This window comes from Gekko japonicus, unplaced genomic scaffold, assembly GCF_001447785.1.
Source record: "Gekko japonicus isolate JY-2015 unplaced genomic scaffold, Gekko_japonicus_V1.1 scaffold1846, whole genome shotgun sequence".
Classification (NCBI taxonomy): domain Eukaryota; kingdom Metazoa; phylum Chordata; class Lepidosauria; order Squamata; family Gekkonidae; genus Gekko; species Gekko japonicus.
Window position 1 is genome coordinate 204,232 of NW_015168707.1, and position 26,593 is coordinate 230,824.

The following is a 26,593-nucleotide window of genomic DNA, read 5'->3' on the forward strand; positions in this document are numbered from 1 at the left end:
TCAAGGACAGCTGTGCCAGAACTATGGCTTGCCCAAGGTCATCCAGCCAGGTGCAAGTGGAGGAGTGGGGAATCAAACCCGGTCCTCCCAGATTAGAGTCCGCGCACTTAACCACTACACCAAACTTTACTATGTTGTACACTGCCCTGAGCCCAGCCCTGGCAGGGGGTGGTGATCTAAAATCTAATGAAATAAATAAATTAAATAAATTTTCTGTCAGAACTATTCCCAGATGGTCTCAGTACACATCTCTTCTCAGTTAAGGCAGGAACCTGACTGACTCTCCTCAGCATATAGCTTTCACAAGACTTTCTCTACTCAGCTAGTGGATTGTTTGGAGCAGCCTGTCACTCAAGGCTCTCCGTCTGTGTGAGGAATTAACCCTTCACAGTCCTTTCGTTGTTGGTACTGCACCTGTAAGCCTCTTAAAAAGTGGAGTCCATCACAGCCAGAAGTTCACAATCCTCAGAAACTTCTTTCCGCATCCCGCTTTCACTGAGCGGTGTAGAACGATGCTTTCTAAAAGCCTTGAGTAAGAAGCAACCTTCAGAATGTGACCCCCCCCCCCCCCACTCGGCAAGTCTTGGCTGGGAATGGGGTAGTTTTTAGTTTTGGCTTCCAGGGAAGTGTGAAGAACACTGACTAACATTGGCAGGTTCTCTTCACCGCTTTTCAGAGCAGCTGTTTTATATTTACTTGAAAAGTGGAACATTTGGTGTGTGTGGAATACCTTTTATTTGCTGAGGGGCCAATAACCTCTGCCTGAACAGCATTTGATTCCTTGCCATCCAGCGTCCACAGATATTCCTCACTCCATTTATAACTATCATTTAGAGGTGGTTACCACGTAAGCGGCTTTTGAGCACTGAGCAGCCAGCATGTTGTATTGGCATAATAGAGCTCTGTGAGGAGAAGCAGAATTTGGATCGTTAGATATCTGTGGGTAGTAGTGTGTGTGTGTGTGTGTGGAGTTGTTCTTAGGGCACAGGTGGGTAGGTTTTTTCCCAGCCCAAATGCTACATTTGGGTTTCTTCCAGCTTTGAAAAGCTCTGAATTGGACAGCAGCACCGGAAACCAGGAAGAACCATAATCCCAGCCCAGAACCGTCAAAAGCAGATCGATCAGATGTGGCTCCTGTTCTCCCATTCTTAACAGCTCTTAATGGTCTCTGAGCTGTATAAGAATTTGTGGGGTGCATTAGCCCAGTAGCCGAGGCTGCTGTCTGCCAGACTGACAATCCTGACAAACAGTTCAGTGGTTTTGGCAGTGTTGGAGGAGATTGAGGAGAGGAGACTGGATTTATACCCTGCCCTTCACTACCCAAAGGTGTCTCAGAGCGGCTTACAAACTCCTTTCCCTTCCCCTCCCCACAACAGACACCCTGTGAGGTGGGTGGGGCTGAGAGAACTCTTGACAGAAACTGCTCTTTTTCAAGGACAGCTGTGCCAGAACTATGGCTTGCCCAAGGTCATGCAGCCAGGTGCAAGTGGAGGAGTGGGGAATCAAACCCGGTTCTCCCAGGTTAGAGTCCGCGCACTTAACCACTGCACCAAACTGGCTCTCAGTGTTAGAAAGTGCCATCAAGTCACAGCCCCAATGCTCCCTCTAAGATGTGGGGTCTTGTGAGCAAACATTCTACTTTGTGAGCTACTGGCATTAAAGCTGTGAGGGAGCGATGTGGCTACTGCATCAATGACTCTGCGCTGGGGCCCTCCTTCCTGAGCTAGGACAAAAATGTGTGAGCCGGAGGCTAAAAAACTGGGAGCTAGCTCACACTAACTCACCTGAGAGGGAACACTCATGCCACCCTCTCGTGGAGTTTTTAAGGCAACATGTTCAGAGGTGGCTTGCCATTGCCTGCTTCTGCGTAGCAACCCTGGACTTCCTTGGTGACCTCCATCCAAGTGCTTAGCTTCTGCGATCTAATGAGAATTTATTTATTTATTTATTTATTAGATTTGTACCCCGCCCTCCCCAACGGGCTCAGGGCGGCTACAACAGAGGCACTTGCCATAACAACAGTTAAAACAACATCAAAGCAATCATTAAACAGTATAAAACAAATCATTAAATAAAGTGCGGTGCTCTTGATGTTAAAGTTTTCTAATCCAAGATGAGTTCCATTCATCAACCTAACCTGACAACTTACATTCTTCGGTTGACTAGGCGTCTGCCCAGGGCCGGCTCACCTCCAGATCTAATCCACCGTCAAAGATGGCAATTAGGTGGTGGTACAGTGACGGCGGCGGCCCCTATGCAAAGGCCTGGTGGAAGAGCTCCGTCTTGCAGGCCCTGCGGTACTGCACCAGGTCCCGCAGGGCCCGAACCTGCTCTGGGAGCAGTGTTCCCTCTAAGCTGAGTTAGTGTGAGCTAGCTCACAGTTTTTTAGCCTCCGGCTCACACATCTTTGTCTCAGCTCAGGAAGGATGGCTCCAGAGCAAACCAATTTATGCAGTAGCCAAATCGCTCACTCATAACTTTAATGCCAGTAGCTCACAAAGTAGAATTTTTGCCCACAAGACTCCACAGCTTAGAGGGAACATTGTATGGGAGCTCATTCCACCAGACAGGAGCTGCCGCCGAGAAAGCCCTGGCCCTGGTTGCAGCCAGCTTGATGTCCTTGGGGCCGGGAACCACCAGTAGGTGCTGCGACCCCGACCATAGCGCTCTTGGGGGAACATATGGAGAAAGGCGGTCCCTTAGGTACGCTGGACCCTGGCTATGAATGGGCTAGCCTGGGCGATCCCGGTTAGGGCTCAGTAGCTTTAGGGCAGGTGGAAAGTCCATGTGGGCCGAACAATAATTTTCCTACCTCTGCTTGAGGGCCTCAGTCGGCAGCTAATTTTCTTAGATGGTCCATCTTAAGAAGTGAGTAGATCGTCCACCTTGAGAGCCAGCCTGATATAATGAGCAGTAGACTCTAATCTGGAGAACTGGGTTTGATTCCCCACCCCTCCCTGTGAAGCCTGCTGGGTGACCTTGGGTCAGTCACCATTCTCTCAGAACTCTCTCAGCCCCACCTGCCTCACAAGGTGTCCAAGGGAAGGAGAATGTAAGCCACTTTGAAACTCCTTATGGTAGGGAAAAGCAGTGTATAAAAACATTCTCCTTCTTCTTCCTCTTCTTCCTCTTCCTGCACATGAAGCCTGCTGGGTGACCTTGGGTCAGTTCTCAGAACTCTCTCAGCCCCACCTGCCTCACAAAGTGCCTGTTGTGGGGAGAGCCAGCATGGTGTAGTGGTTAAGAGCGGTGGAGAACTGGGTTTGATTCCCCACTCTTCCACATGAAGCCAGCTGGGTGACCTTGGGTCAGTCCCAGTTCTCTCAGAGCTGTCCTCTCAAGAGCAGTTCTCGAGAGAGCTCTCTCGGCCCCACCTCCCTCACAGGGTGTCTGTTGTGGGGAGGGGAAGGCAAGGCAATTGTAAGCCACTTTGATTCTCCTTGCGGTATAGAAAAGCAGGGTGTAAAAATCAACCCTTCTTCTTCCAAGTGGTAAGCATGGGCACCGTGTCTCCCTCCCCCAAAATGGCCTGCTCCCCCAAGACCCATTGCTACAAATTGCCATGCCCTTCCTTTGCCCCTGGGCTGATATAAGTGAAGGAGAGGAGAGATGATACCTCTCAGAGGTATGTTGACTGAGTCCAGAGCCTTCCACTTGCAGATCCTTACCTCAGGGCCAGTTCAGTGCACAGACACCGCGCAGGGTATTTTTGGAAGCCAAAGAGGTGTCTGAATTGAATTTGACAGGGTCTGTGGGTGCCTCCTGTGCTACTGTGCCTCTTCCAGCAATTTAGCAGAAACAGAGTACATGATGCAAAACAACAAGCAGGAGAGCCAAGGACCGCTGGGTTCAAATGCTCACTCTTCTGAGAATCTCCTTGTCTGGCATTGGCCGCTCTCAGCCGATCCTCCGTCACAGAGTTGTTGTGAGGGTAACATGGGGATGCACCGCCCTGAGTTTCTTGTGGGAAGGATGGCTGCGGAAGAAGCAGGGAAGAGACCGCTCGTTGGCCAGCAGCAGTCGAATGTAAGACCTGCCTGAGTTTGTTTCTCCTCTGCTTGTGAGTAGTGTGAGCTGATCTTGTCCTTTGGCTCTCTTACTGTGAAGATCATAACCTAGCGCTGGGTAGAAGATGGCAGAGGGAGAGACCTGCTTGTTACTCAGAAGTCTTCCCTCCACTCCTGCTTGTCTCTGTTGTGTGGGGGGTTTTTTTGTACTGAAAGCATCTTTGGATGCCCATTGGCCAGGAAAACAGGATATAAATGAAAATGTGTGTGTTTAATTTTCTGAACTGATCAAAGTAACAAGAATACCTTTCCTCGCACAATTGTTGGTTCTATTCATAGGCAGCTCTGTGCCAATTCAGTTGGTGAACCCTTAGCCAATGAACTAAATGGTCTTTAACTGAGCCAAGAGTGCCCTAGGTAAGCTCCCGGAGGTGTTTCTGACTTTCTTCGTCTGTTTCATTGCTTCTGCTCAGGCTAGCTTTATCCATGAAGATATTGAAAGTGCAATCAGCGACAACAAAGGGGTGAAACCAAAGAGGAGGCTTGAAACACTCAGGTAAGACTTGAGTCTTGGGCCCATGAACAATGCGTGGAGCCAAAGTGCCCTCTTCGATTGGCACCCACAAATTTCTGTTTTGGCTCTTGGTTTCTTTTCATATTTGGCTTCTAGCTCCTTTAAGAAAAATAGCATCTGTCAGTTTCCCCAGGCTTCTGCTTTTTCGACACCTTAGTGAAATTTAGGGTTGCTAGCTCCCCTCGCTGCGCCAGTGGGGGGATTTGGGGGCGTTCTGGGACATCCCTGATGCGATGACATCACCCGGAAGTGATGTTATCACGCCTGCGATGCTCTGGTTTGAGGGCAAAACTCTATGGTTTTAGGCCAAATTTACCATGGAGTCTTGCCCTCAAACCAGAGTGTCCCATGCGATGTCCCCAATGTGATGACGTCACTTCTGGGTGACATCATTGTGTCGGGGATGTGGCTGTTTGGGGGGTGCAGTTTTTCCCACTGGCCGCAGGTAGGCTGAAGCTCCGGAAACTGGGGGAAACCCCACCAGGACCTGGGGACTGGCAACCCTAGTGAAATTATATCTTTTGCTATTCATTGGGGTTTTGTGGGGGGGGGGGACTGTTCTATTATAGAAAAACGTTCACTATTTTATTTCATTCCTTCTTAATAGAATATTTCTGTTTGTACTTTGCAATACATGGTTGTATGAGGTTCCTAGTTCTGCTTGGGGTTTGAAAATACGCAATATTCTGTTTGCTAGAAAAGCTGCTCTTCCGCTAACGTGTTTGTAATCTGTTTACGAGGCACCTTGCCATGTGTGCTGAGTGTGCTTCCCACAGAGTGAGAGATGACAGACGGCTGAATCTTTGGCATACAAGGCGTTTCCCTCCCAATAAATCATTGGAAGGAAGGAAAAGGTTTTTTTCTTTGGTCCAGTTTTGGCTTTTTTTGTCTGCTTCCTAGGATGATTTCCAAAGCCGACAGCACTATCCCTCCGCCCCCCAAAGCGCCGGCTCCCGTCCCCCCAGGTACCGTCACGCAGGTGGACGTCAGAAGCCGGGTGGCAGCCTGGTCCGCTTGGGCAGCCGAACAAGGAGACTGTGAGTGTTGCTGCGACTTATCGATAGCCTTTCACGTCAAGTAACGATGCTGTGTGGCAGGCCTGTCAAACCTGTGGCTGCAGACTGCATTGGGGCCTCCCAGCAGCGTCTTGCCAGCCTGTCTAGTCTGTGATAAACCTCCTAGTGAGAGACCAAGAACACTGGGGACTCTGCATTTTAAAAAGTAAATTCTTCTTCAAAGCCATGTAAATTCTGTTTCCCGTGTAAACTATCTAAATTATCTAAATTGAGCCAATGTGCATTTTCTGTTTTCCATAATTTGCTTCCTGTGATTTGTTCTGGTTCAGCTGGCGGTAGAGGAGGAAGGGGGAGGGGACATGAAGCCCCACACCCTTGACCACTAGGGAATTATCTCATTCAGTGAGGCTTCTTTGGCTTTTGAAATTTCAGTAGGCATTGCTTCACACATTCGCAGTACAGAATGCAATACACATTTACAATACAGTACACACAGATCTCTGGATATGCATAAATGGACTCTGCAGACTCATAACCAGTTACTTGCATGGTCATTGGTGACGTTTATAATTACTTTCAGGTGAACAGGCAACACAGTATTGGGAGCAAAATTGGTTGGTTCTTTCCCTTTTCTTTCAGGCTGCCAATATGTAGCATATGACCTGTGGAGATGGGAGGTGGACTATCAACCTTCATGGAGTTTTCAACAATGTTTGGTGGCCAAAATAGATAGCTATCATGGAGCCAGGATGACTACAGGATTGTTACCAAATGTTTGGTGGCCAAAATAGATAGCTATCACAATGTTTGGTGGCCAAAATAGATAGCTATCATGGAGCCAGGATAACTACAGGATTGTTACCAAATCTAAGAGTTTTTTCGGTGTCTCTGTGGTACATAAGAACATAAGAAGAGCTCTGCTGGATCAGACCAGTGGTCCATCCAGTCCAGCATCCTGTCATACACAGTGGCCAGTCAGTTCCTCTGACAACAACAGGGCATAGAGGCCGAAGCCTCCCCCTGATCTTGCCTCCTGGCTCTGTGATTCAGAGGCTTAGTGCCTCTGAATGTGGAGGTTCCCCTTAGCCACCATGGCTAGTAGTCACTGATAGACTTATCCTCCATGAATCTATCGAATCCCCTTTTAAAGCTGTTTATTCCTCTGGCCATCCCTACATCCTCTGGCAGCAAATTCCACATTTTAATCACTCTCTGTGTAAAACAGTGTTTCCTTTTGTCTGTCCTGAATCTACTGCTGTTCATCGTCATTGGATACCCTTGAGTTCTAGTATTTTGGGAGAGGGAGCAGTTTGAATCTTCTTTGGAGATGGGAGATGGAATGGAACTTGGTGATGATTCTGTATGATACATCTCATGTTTCTTCCCACACACTGCATCTAGCACGGGATTCTAGACAGGTTACTCCTTCTTTTTGTGGTATTGTACAAGATGGTGGTTGAATGTAATTAACCGTCTACATTGCTGCACAGGTTAATGTTGCATGTTTTGTTTTCCCTTAGATGAAAAGCCAAGACAGTTCCATGAACACGAAGAAACAGCTGAAATGGTGACAGCCAGAATTGACAGAGATGTTGTGAGTAGAAGCAGAGCTGTATTTAAATCTCTCGCTCAAGCTTGGTTTGGTTCTGAATGGTTGTTTTTGTCTAAGTGAACAGTGAGAGGCTGCCTATCCGACAATCCTGCAATGTGGAAGCGAATTAACAGACACCAAACGCCCTTGCAGTTGTATTCCTGAAGGGCCATTTTGCATTCTAGTTCGCAGTAGCAATTTGTTTGTTGTTGTTTGTTTAAATTATTGATTTATTGCTTCTCCGACAATATGCGACCAACTTCGAAGAACTCAGTTGTAAGAAAAAAGGATAACAAAGCAGCTGAAGATTGTGCTAAGAACACAGAGACTAAGCAAGAAAAACTTAATTTCAGCGTATATAGAGGGCGTAAAGCTCAGGCAAAACAAAATTCACTAGCTAAATTGTCTTTTTTTAAAAAAAGTTTTCAGCTGGCACCTAAAACCTGACAGAAGCAACATTGTGCAAAATGGGTGGGAGATAAACTGCAATTGGGGCACCACCACAAAAAAGGCCTTGCAGATAGTTTGCCATCCACCATATTTCCAAAGCTGGAGGCACGCAGACCAGGCCTCTAATCTAAGTCTTAATTGGCAGGCTGGTTTATATGAGCACAGGTATTCATTTATCCTGGTCCCTGGCTTTTTAGGATATTGCAATAACTAGGGTTTCCATCAATCAGCACATTGCGTGTAGGGCAGGTGCATGTCTTTAAATGCCCTGTGGGTACATGCCAAGAGTCCCATTTACCTACGTCTTCTTATTTACCTACTTTGTTTATGGGAGAATGCTGGCATCACACCAGGTTAGCTTTGGCTAGTACAAGAGTGAAGCAGCTCTAACTCGAAGCTAGTAGAAGAATATGTCTCATAGTTACTTAACAACCATAAGGCAGTTGTTTCCCCATTCTCTCTCTCTCTCTCTCTCTCTCCCCCCCCCCCCCCCATATATATATTTAGAAAATGGTTTGGAGTATAGCAGAAATTATTATGAATTGTCACAATCAGATATTTGACTGGTAGATGGTGTTCTGCAATTCGAGACCTAGCCAATTTCTTGGGAATTGCAGATGTGTTGTCACAGGATTCTTGCTGTTACAAGCAACATTGTCTTCTGGAGCTGAGCTGGTGTTATCTGCTCAGTGCCCAGAATGTCCAGGTGTTTCTTGAGACTTCTAGGCACTGTTCCGAGGGCTCCAAGGACAACTGACACAATGGTAACCTTATTCTATCAGTGGCTATGAGCCACAAAATATAGATGGAACCCTCTGTCTGGGGTGGTGATGCTCTGTATTCTTGGTGTTTGGGGGGCAGCAGTGGGAGGGCTTCTAGAGTTCTGGCCCCACTGGTGGACCTCCGGATGGCACCTGGGTCTTGGCCACTGTGTGACACAGAAGGTTGGACTGGATGGACCACTGGCCTGATCCAATATGGCTTCGCTTATGTTCTTAAGAACCCTGAATGCCAACAGTGAATAGCTTGAACACTTAGTAATAGCCAGACATTTAAAAACAAAGTTGGGGGGGGGGGGGGGATAGCTCTTGGTAGTGCCAAAATTATCTCCAGCCTGATTTTTGCGCTGGAGAATGAACATACCGAAGTAAAGCTAATTTGCTTCCAGGATTTTAATAGACACCCATTTTGTCTAAGAGCTTTTTTAAAATGATGATTACTTTGAAAGACAGAGTGAAATATGGGCTCAGACTGTATGGGAATGTCAGCCTCATTCATCTGAGCGTGTGCCATTTCACGGTGTAAATGTTTTGCTCGTCTCCTAGATGTTTTCTAATTTTATTTGAATGACTAACTCCGCTGCAATTTGGGTGGGGACCCTGACATTTCTGTACTCCTATAGATATTTATATGTATGTGTCTGTTGGGTCTTTGCCGTAGCAAATCCTAAACCACATCTTGGACGACATTGAATACTTTGTCACCAAACTTCAAAAAGCAGCCGAAGCATTTGCTGAGCTTTCAAAGAGGAAGAAGACCAAGAAGAATAAAAAGAAAGGTCCCGGCGGTAAGGAACGGTTACCTCCATTCCCTGGAGGACTTTCTTGCAGGCACTTTCATCTTTAGTGGCTGCGGGTTTGTTCATTCTTCTGACGTGCTGCTTTAATTGTGATCGCTTTGGGCACTGATCCGCTCTAGTTCAGCAAAGCAGGTACCCCTTTGCAAGTACAGGAGGGGCCGTAGCTCAGTGGTAGAGCATCTGCTTGGCATGCAGACGATCCCAGGTTCAATTTCCGGCATTTCCCGTTGAAAGGATAGGGGTCCCCAAACTTTATGAGCCTGTGGGCACATTTGGGATTTCTTCATGGCATGGGGGTGGGCACAGCAACATAATGGCTGCCACAGGAGGTGGAGCCAACCACAAAATTATTGCCACAGTTCAGCTTCAGTCACACAGTGTAGAGCAGGGGTGTCAAACATAAGGCCCAGGGGCCAGAACCGGCCCGTCCAGGCCTCTTACTCGGCGCTCGAGCAACTAGTATGTATGGAAAAGTAAGGTACTCCCCCTAGTCTTGCATATGATTAAATATCTCTATTGGGGCTTCTGTGGGTTTCCCAGTAAATCAGTTGCTTTCCCAGCTAGGAATCAATTGCTTTTGTTTGTATTTTGAGTAAAAAATAATATCGCTAATAGAGTTTGCCGGTGTCCTTTATAAAGTTTATATTCCTAGTACCTGGTGTTACATTTTATGGCACACCTAGCCTGGCCCGACAAGATGACATTTACGTCATATCCAACCCTCATAAATAAATTTGACACTCCTGGTGTAGATCCTTGTGCTGTGGTGGTAGCTGCTGGCAAAGCAACCTTTTAAATAACCTACACAGCCAATCATATCTCAAATAGTCAGCCAGAAGCCTTGCTAGGCAAAATTCCCACCTGGCCCCACCCTTCCTAAAAACCCTGGGTATGCGCCAGAAAAGGTGTTGCCTGGTGCCATGGTGCCCACGGGCACCAGGTTGGGGACCCCTGTGATAGATGATGTGTGTAACTTCTAACTACGATCCTCGAGAGCTGCTGCTGGTCTGAGTAGACAGTAAAAGGTAAAGGTAAAGGTTCCCTTGCTCGAATGCCAGTCGAGTCTGACCCTAGGGTTGCGGTGCTCATCTCCGTTTCAAAGCCGAAGAGCCAGCGCTGTCTGAAGACGTTTCCGTGGTCATGTGGCCGGCATGACTAAACACCAAGGCGCACGGAATGCTGTTACCTTCCCACCGAAGTGGTACCTATTTATCTACTTGCAATTTCTTGCTTTCGAACTGCTAGGTTGGCAGGAGCTGGAACTAGAGACGGGAGCTCACTCCGTCATGCGGCAACTCGGGTCTTGAACTGCTGAACAACCGACCTTCCACAGCCTGCAGTTCAGCGTCTTAACCACTTGAGCCACCGCAGCTCCTTGAGTAGACAGTACTGATTCTGAATTCAAGCCAATGGTCTGATTCAGTATAAGGCAGTTTCTTGTGTTCTTGTCTTCAAGTACTGTTTATGTTTTCCAAGGAGCCCAGAGCATTGTCTAAAGCCATAACTAGATGTTACACATGGCTGCCACCAAAATCAGCCGCTTCACCTCTGTGCTTCCTTCTCTTTTCCCTTTAATGCTTGCTTGTTTGGTGTAGTGGCTAGACAGGGCCTGGAACAAGGGGTACTTTCCTAATCGGGCTAATACTTGTTGGTGAGAGTGTGTAAGCTTTTGACCTTAACAGAGCTCTTTGCTGGGCAAAACGAGACAGCTGTTTTCCAAGTAAGTAGGGAAAAAGGAGAGAACATAAGAACATAAGAGAAGCCATATTAGATCAGGCCAATGGCGTATCCAGTCCGACTCTCTGTGTCACACAGTGGCCAAAACCCAGATGCCATCAGGAGGTCCACCAGCGGGGCCAAAACTCCAGAAGCCCTCCCACTGTTGCCCCCCCAAGCACCAAGAATACACAGCATCACTGCCCCAGACAGAGTGTTCTATGTATACCTTGTGGCTAATAGCCACTGATGGACCTCTGCTCCATATGTTTATCCAACCCCCTCTTGAAGCTGTCTATTTTTGTAATAAGAGAATTTGGGATATTGGAATGGTGAACAAAATGGATGATTAAAATGAAATATACGAAACTGCCTATATAGAGTTAGACCATTGGCTTCTTCAAGGTCACTGTCATCCCCTCCGACTGACCGCTCATCTGCAGGGTCTTGAGAGAGAAGCATTTTTTCCAGCACCTGAGCTCCTTTTCTGGGCAATGCCAGGGACTGAACCTGGGCCCTAAGGCGTGCAACACACTTCCTCTATCTTGCTTTTCCCAAGAGGTCTGTTACACCTTATTTTGATTCTGAATGGCTTCATCATGCTTATACAGTTGCTTATACAGGAATAACCTCCGAGTCTCCTTTTCATTCCATAGAACGGAACGGAATAGGATGTACCACATAACTCCCTTGTTCAGTTATGACTGTGGAGAGAGGTTCATATATTTTAATGCTTCTCTGTGTTTAAATCCCTGAAGATACAACCAACCAACCAACCAACCCCCCCCCCCCCCGCCATTTTCTAACATGGGATTCTGAAGTGGTACAATCTATTCTGCTGTCTCATTTTCCTCACTATGTTGACCTAGCTTGTGTGATTCATATTGCCTCTGTTTTGAAAATTAGTAAAGACGAGCTCTTCCTGATAAATTTATTTTGTTTTATTCACCAGAGGGTGTCTTGACTCTGCGTGCAAAGCCTCCAGCTCCAGATGAATTCGTGGACTGTTTGCAGAAATTTAAACATGGCTTCAACCTCCTGGTAAGTGGCTAAAGCAAAGTTCTCAAGGTTGGGTCTCACACCTGCGTTTTTCTACCTGCAGTGTAAAGTGCCATTGAATGTCCTTTGGAAGATGAGCTTTGCCTTCCCTTTTGTCAATCCTTGAGCTGGATCCAACAGAAATTTCTGTTGACGGAAGAGGAAATGTTTTTCACCAGTTCTCTCCCTCCTGTGGCAAACCTCACATGAGCACATGAAACTTCCTTATACTTGTTGGAAATATGTGTGTGTTGCAAGGTCTAATCCAGTCATGATAGGGTTAATCTGTTTACCTTGTGTGCTGTTGTTTAATCTAATCCAGTCATGATAGGGTTAATCTGTACATCCTTGTGTGCTATTGTTTAGACTGACCTGAAAGGGAAACCTGGCACAGAGCCAATGGGAAGAAAGCCCAGGAAATCTGTTTACTCACACTCATTGGTTAATGTATTCAGGTGATTTCCTTCTAGGGGTCCAGAAGAAGAAGAATCTCCATGGTTGTTGTTGCTGCTGTTGTTGTTGTGAGACTGTTTGGTCGGTCTGTTCTGTAGCTCTGGAGATGTAGCCTTAGGTCTTTGTTATTTTGTAGATGTTCCTGGGTACCCTTCCCTTCGAAATAAAGATTTTTACACAGAAAGAAATGCCTCCTCTCCAGTGAAGCAAAGATCCATTGCAAACTCTGAATATCTAAGTATTTTTGCCAATTTTTCCAACAATACTGAATCAGATCATCAGTCCATCAAAGCCAGTATTGTCTACTCAGACCAACAGTGGCTCTTCAAGGTCTCAGGCAGAGGTCTTTCACATCACCTACTACCTGACCCTTAACTGGAGATACTGGGCACTGAACCTAGGACCTTCTACATGCCAAGCAGATGCTCTACCACTGTGCCACAGCCCCTCCCTAAATTGTACAGCTATAATCTGCCTTATACCGAATCAGACCCTTGGTCCATCAAGGTCAGTGTTGACTACTCAGACTGGCAGCAGCTCTCCAGAGTCTTTCTCCTTGCCCTTTTAAGTGGGGATGCCAGGGACTGAACCTAGGACCTTCTGCATGCCAAGCAGATGCTCTGCCACAGAGCCACAGCCCCTCCAACTATCCCCCTGGTGGTCCCTGTCCCCAAGGGAAACACTTCAGTGGACAAATCCAGGTGGGCAGCCATGTCAGTCTGAGGCAGCGGAACAAAGTTCGTGTCCAGCGGCACCTTTAAGACCAACAAAGTTTTATTCAAAGCGGTAAGCTTTCATGTGCAAAGCACGCTTCTTCAGACAAATGGAACAAAACCTCCTCAAGGGTTATTTACAGGGGGAAAGGGGGGGGCAGCCGTTAGGTGGGGCCACTCAGAGCCAAGATGCATCTGCAGAGCTGAAATTGGATCAGGTGGCCGGTAAGATCAATGGATAGCAGCAAATTAGCCCGTAAATGCAAGAGTTAACAAAAAAGATGTGAGAATGAAGCTAGAGTCCAGCCGTACTAAAGGTGCCAGTGGACTCAGATTTCAGAGGACAGTTTTGCTGTCCAACGAGGGGGGAAGGAAATCCCTTCCAACAGTGGAGATTTTGCATGGGATCCAGCCCAACCGTCTCCCTTCTCTGGATGGCAACTCTGTGTCCAGTAAGGCTTGTTTATATCTGTTGTCCAAGTGCTTCTAACCGCATTTAGGATCAGCTGTCAGAACAGAGAGTCTATTTCTTCCAGGTGCTTTGGCCTCTATGAAGGGAACAAACCTGGGAAATGGCAGGCTGGGGCTAGACACTGAGTTGCGAGGCTTGGTGAAGGTTTGACTTCCCAAGGAGCCAAGTTCACTGATTTCAATAAGACCATAACAGGATTCAGGAGGACCGCGCTGGCTCAGCTACGAATCTTATTGCCAAGATCAACATGGCCGGCTGAGTCTGAACAATTCTGCAAATCAAATTTTGGTGGCTCAAGAACGTGTCTCACGCTTGGAGCTCCTGTCCTCTCCTTCCTTCCCCTCTTACAGGGCAGTTTCGTCTTCCTTTCTGGCAGTTGCCATGGACGATCTCCGGAGGCATCTGGATTGGGGCGGTGTGGCAGTGCTGTTGGACCTGTTGGCTGCGTTCGACACGGTTGACCATCAGTTGCTGCTCCACCGCCTCGCCGACATGGGAATACAGGGGCTTGCCATACAGTGGCTTGCTTCCTTTCTCCAAGGTTGGGGATAAAGGGTGGCAATCGGGGAGCAACAGTCCAGGAGACACCCACTGGAGTGCCTCAAGGGGCAGTGCTTTCCCCGATGCTATTTAACATCTATATGCACTCCCTTGCCCAGATAGCCCGGAGTTATGGGCTGCGGTGCCATCAGTAAAGCTGATGACACCCAGCTCTATCTGATGCTGGGCGGCCGGTCGAACTCCAGTCCTGGAGATCTGGACCGTGCATTACAGGCCGTGGCTGGTTGGCTTAGGCTGAGTTGGCTGAAACTGAATCCGGCGAAGTCGGAGGTCCTGTGTGTGGGCCGGGGCAGTGTGCAGGTGGGGACCAATGCTCCCTCTAAGCTATGGAGTCCCCTGAGCAAAAATTCTACTTTGTGAGCTACTGCCATTAAAGTTGTGAACCAGCGATTTGGCTGCTGCATAAATCAGTTTGCTCTGGAGCCATCCTTTGTGAGCTAAGACAAAAATGTGTGAGCCGGAGGCCAAAAAAACTGTGAGCTAGCTCACACCGACTCAGCTTAGAGGGAACACTGGTGGGGACCCCACTCCCGGCCTTCGGCGGGGCACCATTTGTGCCAGCGCCGGAGGTTAGGAACTTGGTTGTGCTCCTGGACCCCTCCTTAACAATGGAGGCCCAGGTAGCAGCCACTGCCAAGTTGGCCTTTTACCATCTTCGGCTGATTAGGCAGTTGGTTCCCTTCCTCGACCGCAACGACCTGGCCACAGTGATCCATGTGACGGTCACCTCGAGACTAGACTACTGCGACGCTCTCTACATGGGGCTGCCCTTGTTGCAAATTCGGAGGGTGCAGCTAGTGCAGAATGCCGTGGCCAGGCTGTTGATGGGCTTACCTAGATGGGAACACATCCAGCCTGCGTTGAAGGCCCTGCACTGGCTGCCAATAGCATACCGAATCCGTTTCAAGGTGCTGGTGCTTACCTTTAAAGCCCGCTGTCTGACGAGCAGCTGAGTTCGGGGAGGGAAATGAAGGGATGTGTCACAGGTGTGCGGTGGGGGGTGGTGACGACTTCCCACAGGAACTGCTGAGACCTTGTTTTTGAGTTCCGGAGGGGGGAAGCTACTGGGGGGGGGGTAGGATGGAGATAGGCCAGGCCCTTTGTAATGCAAGAAGCAAGCAGCTGAGGAGGATGTGCCAGGTCTTCTCCCTCAGGCTGAAGGGAACGGTCAAGAGAGAGGAGGGAGAAGGAGGAGAAGAAGGAGAAGAATTGTATATCCCATGCTTCACTCAGAGTCTCAGAGAATCTTACAATCTCCTTCCCTTCCTCTCCCCACAATAGACACCCTGTGAGGTAGGCAGGGCTGAGAGAGTTCTGAGAGAGCTGTGACTGACCCAGGGCCACCCAGCTGGCTTCATCTGGAGGAGTGGGGAATCAAGAGTCTGCCACTGTTAACCACTACACCAAACTGGCTCTCAAAACTAAGCTCTCTGGAAGGAGGGTAACACAGTAGGTTTGCAAACCAGGATTCAGAAGTTAGCGCTGGCCATTATTGTCAGATTTCAGAATGACCTCAATAGTATTTTATGAGAGTGCTCAGACCATAAAAAATTCTCATAGATGTAGCCATTCTGCATAGCCAGTATGTGCTGGTAATACATCGTTTTCTGTGAAATATGTTATGAGAGGGACACCATTTTCGAATGAATCTGGAATGGGACCCCGCATACCCTTGTGTGTGGGACTCGTATTTATCTGCTACTTTGTCCATCACAAAGTGGTCCCAACATTTATTTCTCCATTGAGCAATGGAAGGAGGATCAGGATTTTTCCATGAGGCGATCTGAAGAGAAACCAGAGAAACTCTGGTTTTTCCATGAGGCAACAATAGAAAGCCGTGCCGTGGATATTGATGTGGCGGCTAGTTCGGTAATTTCACTTCGCTTTGAGGTTCTTCTAAAATATATCTGGAATTATTATACGTTACTATGATAGCAATCTTAGAATAATTGGAAAATCACAAGAAAGTGACAAGGATATGGTCATGGGAAGATCCTGCTGACAAGTTAATAGATGGCATTGTGATATATCAGTGGTGGCAAACCTATGGCACGGGTGCCAGAGGTGGCACTCAGAGCCCTCTCTGCGGGCACGCGTGCCATCACCCCAGCCAGGCCCAGACCATCATTAAAGTGTCGAATTCTCTGCCAAATAATTTTAAGTAAATGAAAGCATTTGGGATTGCTTTCCTTACTTTGTTTGGATCATCTTAAGTTAATGTATGAGTTGTTTTTTCTAAAGTACAACCTCAGTATTCAGGTTAAATTGCTGTGTTGGCATTTTGTGATAAATAAGTGGGTTTGGGTCTAGGGTTGCCAAGTCTATTTACCTTGGCGGCAGGGGAGTCTTGCCGGGCTCTGGGAGCTGTTGGTGGACATGTCTGTGCGCGCGCTGCCAGGACGTCACCGGAAGTGACGCACGACGTCGACACGTTGAGGGCGTGGCCCCGATCGTTGGAGGGAAAACCATAGAGTTTTCCCTCCGATGATCGGGGCCACACCCCCAACGTGATCGACATGGTTGTGTCACCTCTCATGACGCAGCCACGCTGCGCTTCGGGGGGCGGAGTTCCCCCCGGGGCCCGATTCCGCAGCAGCGGAAATCGGGCCTCCAAAGCGGGGAAAATCGGGCCTCCAAAGCGGGGGTTTACCCGCCCCCTGCCCCCACTTGGCAGCCCTATTTGGGTCGCAGTTTGGGCACTCGGTCTCTAAAAGGTTCACCATCATTGTGATATATGTATCTGCACTTACAGTTTATATTCATGTTTATACAGTAATCTTGAGATATAACGGGTTTATTTATGTACACTTGACTTATCTTTTAATAAAATTAATTTAAAAAAGATTTCAGAATCATGAGCTGCATGTGATCAGAGAGATCTGGAAACTGAGGAGGTAGTCGACCGCCTGGGTTCTTGATTAGCAACCTTCTAGATGCAAACCACGGGTTACCTCCTGGAGCTTTGGTGTCCCTCATGTCGACTTCCCTGAGAAGTACCAGTTTTCCTCTCATGTTCTCTCTCTCTCTCTTTTTTTCCCTGCAGGCTAAATTAAAATCCCACATCCAGAATCCCAGTGCCCCAGAGCTGATTCATTTTCTGTTTACTCCATTAAATATGGTGAGATATTTTATGGGTTTATAATACCACCTCAGGAGGGGGGCAGTTTTTATTGTATTTTGGAGCACTCTCCCTTAAATCAACCAGAAAACGTCGCAGAGAGCAATGAGGGGATAGCACCGTGTATTCCGTCAGGATGAATGACATCAGGCACCCTAAATTTTATTTCAAACATTTATGTCCCACCTTTCTTCCCAAATAGGGTCCCTAAGGCAGTGAACATCAGGCATTAAAACATTATGATACATTTATAACTGCAACATCTCTCCTATCCAAATCTAACAAGCTCAGTTTATCCAAAAGCAGAATAAGGTTACTGAATAGCCATTAGGACTGAATACAAATTCAAAGAGTGCACTGCCCATTGTATGTAGGGTTGCCAACCTCCAGACAGTGGCTGGAGATCTCTTGGAGTTACAACTGGTCTCCAGAGAACAGAGGACAGTTCCCCTGCAGAAAATGGCCGCTTTGGAGGGTGGACTCTGTGGCATTATATCCCGCTGAGGTCCCTCCTCTCCCCAAACCCTGCCCTCCTCAGACTCCACCCCCAAAATCTCCAGGGATTTCCCAGCCCAGAGCTGGCAACCCTACTTGCATAGCAAGGATTTCTCTGTAACTCCTGGTTTGTCATGAGGAAGAAAGCAATCGGGAAAGGGCTGGTGTCCATTTGTGTCCGTGTGTGTTTGACAACATACCTGTCCCACTTCTCAGTTGTATTCTCAGAACAGCGCTCTCAGACATTCTTAACAAGACAATAAAAACTGCCGAACAACAATTTCTGTGATTAAAATAACATTTATCGGCAAACTCCAACCAACAGCAGTGAGAAATGACCCCCCTGAAAGGAACCCCACTAAATAATAATGGTAGGGTTGCCAGGCACGATCATTGCGCCAGCAGGGGGATTTGGGGGGGGGGTCATCTGGCAGTGGGCGGCAACATCCCCGATGTGATGAGGTCACACAGAAGTGACGTCATCATGCTGTCAACGTTGGGGTGACATTTTGCCTTTTGGGCAAACTTTTGGGCAAACTTTGCGATTAAAATTGGGCTCAAACCATAGAGTTTTCCCCCCAAAAGCAGAGCATCACCGTGCAATGTGGCCAACACAATGACGTGACTTCTGTGAAAATCGTGGGATATCCTACCCAGACCGGGGGGGTCCTGGGAACCCTAAATAATGGTCTATTGCCAAAGTTCTGGGAAAAGAAAATCATCTTCATCTCACCATTTTCAAGAATAAAGCAGTGATTTGGTGCCGCTTCACCTCTCTAAACAGCTTTAAAAGAGGATTAAATAGATACGTGGAGGATAAGTCTATCAGTGGCTACTAGTCATAGTGACTGAGGGGAACCTCCACGTTCAGAGGCACTAATCCTCTGAATCCCAGAGCCAGGAGGCAACATCAGGGGAAGGCCTCGGCCTCTACGCCCTGTTGTTGGCCCTCCAGAGGAACTGGTTGGCCCCTGTGTGAGACAGGATGCTGGACTAGATGGCCCACTGGTCTGATCCAGCAAGGCTCTTCTTACGTTCTTGTGTATGGACTGGGACGAGAAGCTGCCCAGAGAACTCTTGCTAGAAAGTCATTTCATCCACTTTTTCTTACTAGAATCTGTTCCTGGTTCTTTTATATGAATCGCTCTCTTTTTAATCATCTGTTTTACAGGTGGTACAAGCCACAGGGGGCCCAGAGCTTGCCAGCACCGTCCTCAGCCCTCTGTTAACAAAAGATACGATAGACTTCTTGCGTTACACGGTCACAAGTGAAGAAGGACAACTGTGGATGTCGCTAGGTGACACATGGACCAAAGCCAGGTTAAAACAAACAAACAGACTCTTTTCTGTATTGCTGTTTTATACATTCAGATAGCATCCAGGTTCACTGATACGGTTTGATGTAGGCAAATTATTTTGCTTCCTCCAAGTTCTTGTTTCAAGCAGTTCTATGTTTGGTTCTGCTTCTTGGTTTGCACAATCCATAAACAAAGGAGTCCCTCGATAATTAGGGTTTCAGTTAAAAGACCCTTAACCTTTGTCATCACCGAAAATGGAGACCTGGGATAATGGGCGGGAGTCAGTGTGGAGCCCATCACTGTCAAGGGACTCCTTAATCATTCGTGAATTGATTGTGTAGCAGCCAGGCCATTTTACTGAATCTGGCAAAGACAGAAGAAGAAGAAGAGAAGAGATTGGATTTATACCCCGCCCTTCACGACCCGAAGGAGTCTCAGAGCAGCTTACACACTCCTTTCCCTTCCCCTCCCCACAACAGACACCCTGTGAGGCAGCTGGGGCTGAGAGAGCTCTTTTGAGAACTACTTGTGAGAGAACAGCCCTGGAATAGCTTGTAGCTGACCCAAGGTCACACCAGCAGCTGCAGGTGGAGGATGGATGGATTGAAATCAAACCTGATTCTCCCAGATTAGCATCCTCGCTCCTAACCACTACACCAAATGGAGCTTCAGCAAAAGTCTGGATGGCCTGAATAATCAAGCAAGTAATCATGGCATGACTGTTACACAGGGGAGGGGCTGTGGCTCAACAGAAGAGCCTCTGCTTGGCCTGCAGAAGGTCCCAGGTTCAATCCCCAGCATCTCCAGTTAAAAGGATCTGGTAGTAGGTGATGAGAAAGGCCTCAGCCTGAGACCCTGGGGAGCCGCTGCCGGTCTGAGTAGACAATTCTGACCTTAATGGGACTGATGGTCTTATTAAGTATCAGTCAGCTTCATTCATGTGTGAGATTCCGTACCTTCTCTGCGTAGGTTTATTCTTCCCCTGCTTTCCAAATGTCAATTTTAAAAAGTCCCCTGCCTATGCTACTTACATGGGGCATATAATGGAACTGGGATGAGAAAAAATTAACCAGCTAAGCGTCGTACTCTGACTGGGGGAACCTGAAATCAGATCCATTCCCTGTCGTGAACCTCACTGTTATCATTTTGGACAAGTCACACACACTCATCCTGACCTACCTCACAGGGTTGTTGTGAATGTGAGGCTGAAATGGGAAGAACCGCGTGTTCTGCTCTGAGCTCCTTGGAGGAGCGGTGGGATAAATGCATTAGACTGGACTTCAGATAGTAGTGAAGGCTCAGGGGCAGGGGTCGTTTTGTAGAAAAAGAGCTAGGGGAACTCATTAGCATAACTCATTAGCATATGCCACACCCCCTGACATCACCGGAAGTGTGTCATAAGGCCGCACACCCCGCCCCCAATGGTCCCGGCCGCCACCGGCGGCCTTGCAGCTCCACTGCCGAGCCCCATGAGGGGCCCAGTGGTGGACCTGCAAGGCCGGCGGGAGTGCAAGAAAGCCCCGCGAAGGCCCTCCCTGGCCCCAGGCAGGCAGGGGTGGGGAGAGGCGGGGAGGAAGCAACTTACCCTCCCTCTTCTCCTGCCTCCTCCTGGCTGAATGAGGGCCGGAAGCGGGACGGCCGGAAGCAGGGGGCGGGACTTCATCATGTGCCCCGCCCCCCGTACCTCACCCGGGGGAACTGCGATCCCCCGTGTTCCCCCCCCGAAATGACCTCTGCTCAGGGGGAAAGACAAGGTCAAGATGAGCCGTTGTAATGGTTGTTGAAGGGTTCGGGCCTTAAAGGTAAGGAAGGCGCCAATATGATGAAAATTGCCTTACGGGTCATCTTTGCAAGCACCCGGGATTATCATCATGTGGCGATGAGCAGCTTTGCTCAGTTAAAAAAAAATCGTGCACCCCCCAAAAAGGAGACATTTAGTAACACAAGAAAGGAATCAAAGGGATTATATAGAGGATTGCAAGCGTATCTTCCACAACACCCGCTGCCTTATGCCAGGGATCGAAACTGGGACCTTCTGCATGTACAAAATGTCCTTTGCCACGGAACCTCAGCCCTTCCCCATAATGTCCTCTAAAGGCTTGCGTTTTTGAGGGGTGCAAAGGAATTGAAATAAAAGGGCAGGGGTGCCAGGAGCAGGGTGTGGCTCAGTGGTAAGAGCCTCTGCTTGGCGTGCAGAAGGGTCCCAGGTTCAGTCCCCGGCATCTCCAGTTAAAAGGAATAAGCAGCAGGTGATGTGAGAGGCCTCTGCCTGAGACCCTGGGGAGCCGCTGCCGGTCTGAGCAGGCAATACTGACCTTGAAGGACCGACGGTCTGATTCAGTATCTGAATTCACTGCCACAGGAAGTGGTGGCGGCTACAAGCATGGACGGCTTCAAAAGGGAATTAGATAGGCATATGGAGCAGAGGTTCATCAGTGGCTATTAGCCACAAGGTATAGATAGGGACTCTGGGACAAGTGATGGTCTGTCATCTTGGTGCTTGGGGGGGGTCAACAGTGGGAGGGCTTCTAATGTCCTGGCCCCACTGGTGAACCTCCTGATGGCACCTGGTATTTCTGGCCACTGTGTCATACAGAGTGTTGGACTGGATGGGCCTTTGGCCTGATCCAACATTGGCATCTCTTATGTTCTTATGTTCAGTGTAAGGCAGCTTTGGGTGCATGTGTGACTCAGTTTCAATGTATTGCCCTGTTTATTCTGACCCCCAAACGTGCCAGTCGTTAAGAACCTCTGTACCTTTTCCTCGGTGGTGGTGGTTAAGGATGGCTTCCCAGTAAGCAAAGATGCATCAATGTCCTATTGATTCTAGCAGTTCCCAGGACTACTTCGCTATTACTAGTCACTTTGATTCATTTCTGACAAGGTCCATAAATTTGGGGGGGGGGTGTCCAAGAAGAAACTGTAAAGCACATTCCAGGGAGCCGTATCTCGTTGGAAGAGTCAATAATTCAAGCAACAGGATGGTGCTTTTTTCTGCGCAGCCTGTAGGGGCCCCGGATTATGGGGTGGAGGGGAGAGAAAATCCTGCTCCCAATGTCACAGCCTCAAGCAGCAAGAGCCGCTAGTTCACGCAGGAACATTTTCACTGATTCCAAAAATATCTATCTAGTTAGCAGTTGTCGGCTTCTGTATCTCACGGGAACTGCAAGTGCAGAAAACGTGAAAGCATTGTGTGCGCATAAATCAGAACATTTTCTTCACTGGTTTTGCAGTGGCCCGGCCTTTTTTCCGAAAGGGTTAGCACAAGCAGTGACATAACTTTGCAGTTCATTCTGCATTAAGGATCCTTTTGAGTGTTCAGAGTGCTTCCCATGGAGTCTCTCACTGCGCTCCTTGACCTGGAGACCAAGCTCTACGAAGAAGAAGCGGGAGGGACTTGGAGAAGTTCCATCTGGAGAAGAAAAGGTTGAGGGGGAGACAGGATGGCTCTCTTGGAAGTATTTGAAAGGCTGTCACTTGGAGGAGGGCAGGGAGCAGTTCCTGTTGGCAGCAGAGGAGAGGACTCACAATAGTGGGTTTAAATTAACGGCAGGAAGGTACCAGTTGGATATTAGAGAATTTATTTTATTTTACTTATTTATTTATTTAGGACCCCGCCCCCCCCACACCGAAGCAGCCTCAGGGTGGCTAACAAGTCCATTTGGCATCATAAAAACAACATAAAACCATCTAAGTACAGTACACAGTACAGTAAAACGGATTAAAACCGGTACGAGTACTTCAGCAGTGTAGCCGGCTGCCTCGGGAGGTGGTGAGCCTCCCCCTCCCTGGCAGTCTTGAAGCAGCGGCTGGACAGACACCTGTCAGGGATGCTCTAGGCCAGTGATGGCGAACCTTTTAGATACCGAGTACCCCAGACTGCGACCCCAAACCCACTTATTTATCACAAAATGCCAACACGGCAATTTAACCTGAATACTGAGGTTTTACTTTAGAAAAAACAACTCATACATTAACTTAAGATGATCCAAACAAAGTAAGGAAAGCAATCCCAAATGCTTTCATTTACTTAAAATTATTTGGCAGAGAATTCGACACTTTAATGATGGTCTGGGCCTGGCTGGGGCGATGGCACTCGTGCCCACAGAAAGGGCTCTGAGTGCCACCTCTGGCGCCCGTGCCATAGGTTCGCCACCACTGCTCTAGGCTGATCCTGCACTGAGGAGGGGGTTGGACTAGATAGTCTGTATGGCCCCTTCCAACTCTGTGATTCTATGATTCTCTCCTTAGAACAACTGTGTAAGGCTGGTTAATATGGTTACCCAATAGTGCACATGGGAAGCGAAAGCTGAATGGGTATATGGCTTACATAAGAGCCAAGTTGTGGGTTTTCTTGTATTTTTTTTATATGTGCATGCGAGTGGGTGTGCACCTGGAAGTCATGGCAGTCAGGTATTCCACGCCAGGTATTCCAGTCACAGAACTCCAGCATGGTGCTTTGGGCTTACGGCCGCCAAGTGAGTTCAAGACAGAAGGGGAGATCCCAACCGGGGGCTTTCTGGTCTTCAGCCTCTGACAGTGCCCTCCTGAGCGGTGTCATGTCCTCTAAACCGCCCGACGCCGAAGGGCCTAGAAAGATGCAACTCTGCTTAGGATGGCACTGTCGCTCGCTGCACAGCACCAGCTCTTCTTCCTTCTCCTTTTTAGCTGCAGGAGTTCCTTTTCATTCCAACAGTTTCGATGCCCTTTCTTGTTTCCTTTGATCCTGCCGCATCCGAATGGCTCCTAGGCAAATGACATCAGGGGACCTGGTTTTACCAAACAAAAAAAAAGGGAGAACCATAAAATACTACATGACCTTCCCTAACACTACACCGGATAAGAGTCCTCGTCAGCCAGATTTTGTTGGAAGAGCACTTTGCTGTGGAAATTCAAGACCCTGTGCTTGAGATGCCCAGTCAATTGGGGCTTGGGTCAAGCCAGTCTTGTCCGTTTAATTTATTATTAGCCTGCTTCCTTTATGCCCCCACTGTTCTCCCAAACGGGGACCAAAAGTGGCATGCAACATTCTCCCCTCTTCCGTTTTGTCCTCACAACAGCCCTGTGTGGAAGGTTAGGCTGAGTGTGCGTGACCCAACGAGTTTCTATGGGGCTCTCAGATCCCAGAACCTGGGGCTCCCAGATCCTAACCTGAGGCTCTAACCACTACACCACGCTGGTCTCCTCTCGCTTTCCCTGATCGCTTCTGTGGAGCAATGAAATCGGACCCAGGAGCTGCCGGTTGGGTGTGTCTGCTCCTTTCTTTATGGCAGGAGCTCTCCGTTTCACCAGCTTGGGGATATTTGCAAAGAGCAAGGTATGATCCTGCATTTAAGTACAATCCCAGTGGCTACCTTGATGGGGGGGGGGATCCCTTCCATGTAAGTGTGCTACTGAGGAAGTTGAAACAGTTGCACATGGATTGCTGCGTTGCCCATTTCATGATGACTTCAGATACACTTTTATTCAGCCTGTCCTCTGTAAAATTCCAGGAAGATCGGAGGAATGAGACACCTCCTTTCTTCTAGCTGGACTTGAGCCTAGAACCCCAGACGCATTTGCAAGCTTCTGTACAGTGCTGGTTTAGCGCACCATATTTTCTAGCTTTTCATTTTTTTTATTGTATTCTTCATTATGTATATGCTCTTAGAACTTGTAGAACTGTCGTTTGATTTTGTATGTCTGATTCTGCTGGTCTTCGACCGTAACAAACGAAACTTCAAAACCTTCCATGTAAAGTCTTAAATAACAAGTGAAGCCCAAATGGGTCATTTCAAAAGTGGTTCTAATAACTTACCACCCACCGCTAGGTCGAGTTCTTTAAAGGCACCTCTGGCTCTCTCTTTTCCTTAGGGCAGAGTGGCCCAAAGAACAGTTCATCCCACCCTACGTGCCACGATTCAGAAATGGCTGGGAACCCCCTTTGCTGAACTTCATGGGGGTCCCAAAGGAACAAGAGCTCAACCAGCTAGCAGAGTCCGTGGCCAACGTGGCGGAGCAGCAGCGGAAGCAGGAAATGAAAGAGCTGTCAGCTGAGGTAGGGAAAGGGCTGTTCGTTCCGTAGCAAAACCCAAGCGAGGAGGACTCGCGTTCACCAGCATAAAAATTGGCTTACGACCCGCCGAGTGGTTGTTTGGTTTGTGGCTGTCGTCAAACACAGCATAAGAGACACACATATTGACCTCCTCCACAACGTATGTGTGCTCTGCCACATGCGGAGGGTGCTTGGGAGCACAGGCTGCTCCGTTTGTTCCAGGGAAGAAGGGTGACGTGCTTAGGAGTGACAGACAAATCTGCTTCCTCCATCGGAATAACATAAATGATGCTACTCATTGAACCTGTAGGTTTTGAGTCGTGCTACCTTAGCATCTGCATAAACCAGGGTGGGGGGAAAATCATCTTAAAGTCATTTTCTACTCACTATGACATGGGGGGGGGGGGAAATTGCAACTGCCAAAGTAACTTTTGAATCTACTCCAGCTTAAAAGTCTTCCCCAGTTTTACTCCCACTGATGCACCTACCATTCCCACCTAGGAATGCAATAATCCACAAATCTCTCACATTTGAGGAAAGGGGGCATTCCAGTAAACAATGTTCCAATGAGCCAGTTTGGTGTAGTGGCTAGGAGCACGGACTCTAATCTGGGAGAACTGGGTTTGATTCCCCAGTCCTCCACATGCAGCTTCTGGTGTGACCTTGGGTCAGCCACAGTTCTCTCAGAGCTGTTCTGGAAAGAGCAGTTCTCAAAAGAGCTCTCTCAGTCCCACCTACCTCACAGGGTGTCTACTGTGGGGAGGGGAAGGGAAAGGAGATTGTAAGGTGCACTGAGACTCCTTGGGGTAGTGAAGGGCGAGGTATAAATCCAATCGCTTCTTCAGTGTATCAGTTTTCCCAGAAGTATATAAGCATAGCCTCTCCAAATAAGGTAATTTCTTATAATGACCATACATTACCTCTATTGAAATGAATGCCACTCTTCTGAGCTGGAATGATTAAGGGCATTAGGACCCAGAATTCATTCCTAGAGGTAAGATCACCATAACTTTCTCACCTTTGGCTACTATGACCTCTGTGGGAAAAACACGTATATAGCTGTTGTATCCTGAGGTAGATGCCAATAAGCACTTTTTCTGCAAATAAATAAAAAAAGTAAAGAAAGAAAAGAAGAGGAGTTGGGTTTTATACGCCACTTTTCTCTACCCCAAGGAGTGTCAAAGCAGCTTACAATCGCCTTCCCTTCCTCTCCCCACAACAGACACCCTGTGAGGTAGGTAGGGCTGAGAAAGCTCTAAGAGAGCTGTTACTGGCCCAAGGTCACCCAGCAGACATCATGTGGAGGAGTGGGGAATCAAACCCCATTATCCAGATTAGAGTCCGCCGCTCACCACGCTGGCTCTCAAAAAAGCCCTGCCTCTTAATTACTTTTGGAAAACTGCTTTGAGTTGCAGATTTGCTGGTGAAGATGTGGGAGAAAGAATGTTCATGAACAAGAAGCAAAGAGGTCATCTAGA

The 26,593-nt window shown here is 48.1% G+C and overlaps 1 protein-coding gene across 2 annotated transcripts in view; it reads left to right on the forward strand.

The window, feature by feature from the left end:
• Nucleotides 1-26,593, forward strand: part of EPS8 (epidermal growth factor receptor pathway substrate 8) — a 233,517-nt gene that overhangs the window by 166,672 nt on the left and 40,252 nt on the right. For both annotated transcript variants that reach the window (XM_015415535.1, XM_015415534.1), the window contains exons 7-14: nt 4,481-4,563; nt 5,482-5,618; nt 7,118-7,191; nt 9,079-9,205; nt 11,886-11,974; nt 17,214-17,288; nt 18,955-19,103; nt 24,935-25,118. In XM_015415535.1, the coding sequence (XP_015271021.1) occupies nt 4,481-4,563; nt 5,482-5,618; nt 7,118-7,191; nt 9,079-9,205; nt 11,886-11,974; nt 17,214-17,288; nt 18,955-19,103; nt 24,935-25,118 (918 nt within the window). The remainder of the gene's footprint in view (nt 1-4,480; nt 4,564-5,481; nt 5,619-7,117; nt 7,192-9,078; nt 9,206-11,885; nt 11,975-17,213; nt 17,289-18,954; nt 19,104-24,934; nt 25,119-26,593) is intronic.